Genomic DNA, 7,185 nt, shown 5'->3' on the forward strand with positions numbered 1-7,185 from the left:
TTCTTCCTTATCACATGGCCCTGGGTCCAATGGGCACCAGTGGGGTCATGGGGATCCCTCTGGAAAAGGGGTTTCATCCCAGAAAGCAGTGAGAAAAGGCTCGAAGGTGCTCAAGTCCATTGACCCTGTGCTGCTCTGGGTGGGAGAAGGGTATTGGTGCTTCCAGGGCTCGTGTGCTTATGGCAGTTGGTGCCTGGGTGTGCTTATAGACACCTCGTCCTTGGGCACCCTTTGGGGACCCCCTGTTCCCCCAGTGCTGTGCCCCTGGAGCTGATGGTGGGTCAGCTGGTGACTGCAGAGCTCAGCAATCCCCAGGACACAGCCAACCCCTGGGTGCCCAGGAAGGTTTCTGTGCTGTTCACTGCCCTGGGGTCAGGGTGTGCCTGGCCTGAGGAGGGGCAGTTTGTGCCCTGCAGAGAGAAGGGGACGAGGGCATCTGCATCCACAGCCCGGCAGAGAGGTGTCCTTCCCAGGGGCCCTGGCTGAGGGCAGGGGCTGGGCTCATCCCCATGAGCAAGGAGGTAATGAGCATTGGAGGGATTGTGGGGATCATCTTGGTGCTCCCTGGGGACACGGAAAGCCCTGGGGGAGGTGGGTGGGTTTGAGTGGTGCCCAGGGTGGGTGGTGGACAGGGGGCTGGGGTCATGGGGGACGCAGCAGTGTGGGGAGGCCTGGGAGTTCAGGGCTGCTCATGAGGTGTCATACTGGGGAGGAGCGGGTGCCCTGTGCAGAGCCTGGTATGGTGTCTGGGTGGGCATGGGCAGGGTGCGGGGTGCGAGGAGGTGCCGAGGGCTCTGGGGTGGGAATGGCCCAGCAGGGCCAGAGCTGGGCATCCCCCAGCCCAGCCCAGCCCAGCAGAGCCCGCAGGGAGAGGAGGGACCCCGACACTGCCCCTGGAACAGCCCAGAGGGGAGAGGGCTCACAGCCCCGGTGCCTGGGACTCGGCCCTGGGCAGGGGACCCTGCAAAGCCACAGCGCGGGGCCTCGGCATTCTCCTAACCATCCCCGTGTCTGTGTTTGAAGGTGCTGTGGAGGTGAGGCTGGAGGCTGGAGGCGGGCGCTGTGCTGGGAGAGTGGAGGTGAAACACCAGGGCCAGTGGGGGACGGTGTGTGATATTGGCTGGGACATGAAAGATACTGCTGTAGTTTGTAAGCAGCTGGGCTGTGGATCTGCTCTCGAAGCCCCTCAGGATGGACGTTTTGGACCAGGATCTGGCCAGATTTGGCTGAGTGGTCTTGAGTGTCAAGGCACCGAGACTGCCCTGTCTGAGTGCGAACATGATGACTGGAGTAAAGATTACTGCAGTCATGCTAGGGATGCTGGAGTGGTTTGTTCAGGTAAGGAGTCAGCCAGTTCCTCACCTTTGGGGCGGGTCCTGGGATCGGGGACTAACCGGGCTGTGCCCTGAAGGAGAAATGCGTGGGTACCGGAGCAGGCCCTGACGTGGCTGCTCTCGCTGCTGAGCTGGGACTGTTGCTGCTGCTGTCCCTGGGGAAAGCCCCGGGTGAGCCCACCGCGGGTGCGCAGACCCCATCAGGGTCGCGGGGGCTCAGCCCACCCTCAGGCTGAACAGAAGGGGCTTTTCAGAGAGGAGAAGAGCAGGGCCTGGGGCAGAGGAGCTAGGTGACGGGCATCACCTTGCACCCCGTGCCCAGGGCCGCCCCATGAGGACCAGCCCCACGTGAGCTCGGGGCCTGGCGGCTGCGAGGCCCCTGGCTGCTCCCTCCCACATCACCGCACGCACAGGCCCTGCAGGGTCCTTGGGGCTGTCACAGCCCCACGCGGCCTGTCCAGGCAGCACTGACCCGCTGTCCAGCCGCTCCTGCCGGCCCTCGGCTCCCCACGCTGCCCCGTGCCACAGGGCTTTGCCAGCACTTGCTGACCCTCGTCTGCGCCTGCTTTTGCGGCATGCGCCGGTGTCAGCCCAGGGCTGCACGCAGATCTCCTGCTCCTCTGCCCGGTCGCTGGCCATGACTTGCACAGCCCCAGCAGTGCGCTGTGGCCCTGCCTGGGGACACCTCTCCCCAGGCACGTGTCGGAGGAGACAGCTGGCCCAGACACCGACCCGGTTACAGCTGCACCATTTCTGTGCCTGGGACGTGTCTCCCCTCACAGACACCCCAACACCCCAGGACACCCCCAGGAACAGGGAGCATTTTGGGCTGCTCTGAGGCGATTCCCCAGCCTGGCTCTGAGCTCCGCAGCACCTGGGCCTGTTTCCCTGGTCCAGGCACTGTGGTGCTGGGGGCCTGTGCCGGGCAGCGCTGGGCTCCTGGGGCAGCAGCATTTGCCTGAGCAGTGCCTGTGGCTGTGGGTCCAGCATAGACACAAGCCCTGGGGCACTGTGTGGGTGTGAAAGGAGGTGCAAGGGGCCCTGAAGGCTTTGTGTCATCAACACCCACAGATGGCTGCTGCTGGGATGTTCAGAGGTCATTTTGGATGTGGCTGCCTTGGAAATCATGTGGGATGCAGGTATGTAACTGCTGGAAGCCTCTAGGAACTGCTTGTCATCGGTGTTTTCTCCAGGATTTGTCCAGCTGGTTGGAGGAGACAGCCCCTGCTCAGGACGTGTGGAGATCAGAGATGGAGACCAGTGGAGAACAGTCTGTGACTCACACTTTGGTCTCGAAGCTGCTGATGTTATCTGCAAGGAGCTGCAGTGTGGCACAGTCCTGTCCATCCCCGGGGCAGCTCACTTTGGAGAGGGGGTCGGTGCCATCTGGGACAAAGAGCTGCAGTGTGTGGGGAATGAATCCCTCCTCTCCTCCTGCCCCAGGATGTCCCTCAGCAACCAGACCTGCACCCACGCGAACGACGCTGGTGTCACCTGCACACGTGAGCATTCAGGGAGGAGGTGTGAAATGCCTCCTGTGAGCTGTGTGCTGTGGGGTAGGGGAGCAGGGAAGTGACTGCGCTGAGCATGGTGCAAGTGCAGGAGGGATGGAGTCATCTGTCTTCCTGTGGTGACAGAAGCGAAGGAGATGGGATTGAATCTCTGTGACATTTCCCTCTCCACTGATGGATGAACACAAGCACAAAGGGATCCTCTCTAATTACCCTCTCTCTCCCTTGCAATATATCCAGGGTTCAGGCTGGTGAATGGCAGCAGGTGTTTGGGGCGGGTGGAGATCCAGGTGCAGGGGACCTGGGGAACCCTCTGTGACTCTCGCTGGGACATCTGTGACGCACACGTTCTCTGTCATCACCTCAACTGTGGATTTGCCGAGTCTGTTCCCGGAGGAGGGCATTTTGGGAGAGGAACCGGCCCTGTCTGGAGAGACACCTTCCACTGTGATGGGACCGAATCCCATTTGGGACAGTGCCCTGTGACTGCCCTGGGGGCCTCCCCATGCTCACATGACAACGTTGCTGGTGTTTTTTGCTCAGGTGAGTGCAGGGAAAATGGAGGATTAACTAAACTTGCCCCTTGTGTGTGACACGGCAACCCAAAGCTGGGGAGCCCATGGCAATGACAAGCTGAATGTTCTCCCTGGAGAAACCCTGGCTTCCCATGGAGGGGTTCAAAGGGCTTTGCCTGCTCAGGTCTCTGCCTCCCCAGGGCAGCTGGTTCAGGCCCTGGAGACCACCGCCTGGCCTGGGCTCCTCCGCTCCCCTGCTACAGCACAGGCACAGGACAGGGCTGTGGGACACAGCTCCACTCAGTGCAGCTGTGAAGGACCCTCCACTCCTTCCTGCAGCACACAGCCCCGTCCCAGACCACAGAGAGCCTTGCAGACCATGATCCCAGCGCCTGCAGGGGCTGCTGTGGGCGCGTCCTGCAGGAGCAATCGCTGAGGCCGAGCTGCAGAGTGGTGCTGGGATTTGCCCTTGCTTCTTGTCACTATGAACCCCAAACTCGTCCTGTTTTTTAAGAAAGGCCCTCATCCCTCTGCTTCCTGCCAAGGACACAAGCTCCACATCCCCAATCCATAGGGATGCAGAGGGGTAGAGACGTGTGGGTTCTCCCCTGGGTGTCTCAGCAGGGTCCAGTCCCAGCGTGGAGATGGAGCAAGGCTTGTGCTCGTCCTGTCCATCACCCAGGCCATTGCACAGGCCAGTGCTTCCTCCTGCTGAAGCTGCTCCACATTCATCATTAAGGACATATCTGGTGGCTCTGGGATTTGCCCTCACCTCCCATGCTTCCCCATCCCTGTCCCTTCCTGAGAAATGACATTTGTAGTCAGCAAGGTTTAGTGACTGGAGGAAAAAAGAAAAAAAAAAAACTTGGAAAACTTCCATGCTCACTGTGAGCCGGCTACAGATGGGTGAGTCCCTGGGTGTCCCAGGGCATCAGAAATGGGAGACACATGGCAGGGTGCAGGGCTCCCCGGTGTCACAGAGGGTCCAGGGCACTTTGCCTGTCTCCGAGCAGGATCCTCTGAATCCCTGTGGCTGGTGGGCGGAGGGAGCCGCTGTGACGGGCGAGTGGAGATGCTGCTGCACGGGACGTGGGTCAGAGTCCTGGATGACCAGTGGGATGTGAACGATGCCAGCGTGGTGTGCCGACAGCTCCAGTGCGGAGAGGCAGAGCGAGCCTACAACCCGCCAAAGTCTGAGCGAGGGACAGGCCCCGTGGGGCTGAGAAGGGTCCAGTGTGCAGGGAGGGAGACTCGCCTGACCCTCTGCAACACCTCCCTGCCTGAGGCAGTGCCGGAAGGAATTGTGGAGGATGTGGGAGTGGTTTGCTCAGGTGAGTCACTGACAGTCCCCAACACACTGTACTCCCCAGGGCCGGGAGCCCCTGACAGCTGGGGTTTCTCCTGGCTGCAGGGAGCCGGCGGGTCCGGCTGGTGAACAGGGCAGGGCGCTGTGCCGGGAGAGTGGAGATCTACTACAAGGGCACCTGGGGGACCGTCTGCGACAACTCCTGGGACCTGTCCGACGCCACCGTTGTTTGCCGCCAGCTGGGCTGTGGGGTGGCTGTGGAGGTGACCGGCTCTGCTCATTACGGGGAAGGCTCCGGGCAGATCTGGCTGGACGAGGTGAACTGCTCCGGGGGTGAAGCTGCTCTCTGGGACTGCCCTGCCGGGGCCTGGGGGCAGCACGACTGCATGCACAAAGAGGACGCAGGAGTCGTCTGCTCAGGTCTGTGTGGGGAGCAGTGGTGGGAGCCTGGTGCCCAGGAAGATAGGGATGCAGGGAGAGCAGGGCATGGCCGAGCCTGCCCCTGGCTGCCCTGAGCCCCCTTCCTGCCCCCATCCTGGGAACATCCGTGCACAGTCCTCACTGGACCTAGTCAGGGTTATAGGGAGAGCACAGACGTCCCCAGGGCTTAGAGGGGAGGGTAGTGCTGCACGTTGGGGACTTCTCCCTGCTCCCTTGGTGAAACAGTGACTTGCTGGCAGTGCCCTCTGCCTGTCTGAGCCCTGGGGTGTCCAGAAGAGTCCCTGCTCCTTGCAGTAAGCCTTCCTGCCCATGGATGCCATAGAATAACCTGGAGGGTTTTCAGGGATGCTTCAGGTTTCTCTTTCCTCATCCCAGGACCAGCTTGTTCCCCCCCACTTTGTGCCTTTCCTTCCAGAGTTCACAGCCCTGAGGCTGGAGAACAGCGACGGCTGCTCTGGGCGCCTGCAGGTTTTCTACAATGGGACGTGGGGGAGTGTTTGCTCCAACTCAATGACTCCTGACACCATGTCCCTGGTGTGCAAAGAGCTGGGCTGTGGAGATGAAGGGTTCCTTGAAGCAGACCTGCCGTATGGCAGGATATCTGGCCCCACATGGCTGGATCGTGTTCAGTGTGGGAAGATGAACAGCTCCTTTTGGCAGTGCCCCTCTGCTCCCTGGAAGCTGCAGTCATGTGATTACCAACAAGACGAGACTCGCATCATCTGCAGTGGTAAGGCTGGAGCCACCTGGGCACAAAGGCTCACAGCAGGTCCTGCTCCCTGTTCAGCAAGGTGCAATGCAGAGAAAGAGCTTGGAGTGGCTTTTACGTTCCATTTCAGACCACTGTGCTGTCAGTGACACAAACAAGACTTCATCTCTCAGAGTGACACGTGTCCATCAGCAATAGCTGTCCTGAGTTCCCTGCGTAGCCCAAGGAGGGGCAGAGGCACCTCCAGGCAGGGTCTCCTCCAGCTCCCCTTGGACACCTCTTGGAGGTGCCTGTTGTTCTCTGTTGCCCATAGAGAGGGCCCAGACAACCACCTTTTAGCTTGGGAAGTCCATGCAGAGCATCGTGCTCATGGCTGTGTTTTGCTGAGGGAACGGGAAGGGGGAGAGTGAAACCAGTCCTGGTGGCTGAGGGTTATGTAGGAAACAGGCAGCGTGCAGGGCACTGCCGGCAGCAGAGCTCAGAGAAGCCTGCCCTCTGGGAACATCCTTCTGCTCCTCTGCTAACCAGGGACCCTTTGGGGGTGAGCAGGCGGGGGTAAGCCTTCAGTGCTGTGCTGTTCTACCCTGAATTACCAGGGATCCAGCTGTGTCCATGAGCAAGGAGGCACTGGGAGGTTCAAGCACAGGTCAGTCCTGCTCCTGTCCACATGACTCCCATGAAGCAGCCCCTTCACCGCAGCATTTTCTTCTGCAGGGAGACGACCAGAAGCCACTCCAGCCCCGGTGGCCAAATGCCCCAACTCTACGAACTGCACAGGTAGCTGCTCCTCCATGTGCCCTTCTCACTTGGCCAGGCTCTCCCAGCTGCCCCAGTGACACGGGGGGTTCTGCATTTTCCAGAGATGGAGAAGATTCGTGCTGTGGGAGGAGAGGACAGGTGCTCAGGCAGAGTGGAGGTTTGGCACCGCGGCTCCTGGGGGACGGTGTGCGATGACTCCTGGGACATGAAGGATGCCGAGGTCGCCTGCAGGCAGCTGGGCTGTGGCCCTGCCGTGTCTGCCCTGGGGGAGGCTGCATTTGGGAAGGGGACAGGTCCCATCTGGCTGGAGCGGGTGGAGTGCAGAGGGACGGAGCAATCTCTCTGGGACTGCTGCACCCAGCCTGGGGACAGCGGTGCCTGCCAGCACAAGGAAGATGCTGCTGTGAATTGCTCCGGTGAGTAGCAGTGCTTCATTCCCTTGTTCCAGGACATGTTTCCCCAGCTGTGTCCTCACAAGGCCCCAGAGCTCCTCAGAGCAAGGATGCCCCTGGGGAGGTCACGTGTCTGGTGTCAGGTGGGGAGCAGCTGTTGTGGGGCTGGGTGTCCTCAGGCCTCTGCCCGTGGGACTCCTGCAACCCCTGTAAGTGCA

At 60.9% G+C, this 7,185-nt stretch overlaps 1 protein-coding gene across 1 annotated transcript in view; it reads left to right on the forward strand.

The window, feature by feature from the left end:
- LOC136993811 (antigen WC1.1-like) overlaps positions 1 to 6,770 on the forward strand; it is a gene marked incomplete at its 5' end in the record, with an annotated part of 107,793 nt that extends 101,023 nt beyond the window's left edge. Inside the window, 5 exons of the mRNA XM_067308757.1 lie at positions 1,024 to 1,338; positions 2,528 to 2,709; positions 4,780 to 5,086; positions 5,523 to 5,837; positions 6,631 to 6,770. Coding sequence (XP_067164858.1) covers positions 1,024 to 1,338; positions 2,528 to 2,709; positions 4,780 to 5,086; positions 5,523 to 5,837; positions 6,631 to 6,770 — 1,259 coding nt within the window. The remainder of the gene's footprint in view (positions 1 to 1,023; positions 1,339 to 2,527; positions 2,710 to 4,779; positions 5,087 to 5,522; positions 5,838 to 6,630) is intronic.
- Positions 6,771 to 7,185: the final 415 nt, after the last annotated feature.

This window comes from Apteryx mantelli, chromosome 20 (assembly GCF_036417845.1).
Source record: "Apteryx mantelli isolate bAptMan1 chromosome 20, bAptMan1.hap1, whole genome shotgun sequence".
NCBI classification, from domain to species: Eukaryota; Metazoa; Chordata; class Aves; order Apterygiformes; family Apterygidae; genus Apteryx; species Apteryx mantelli.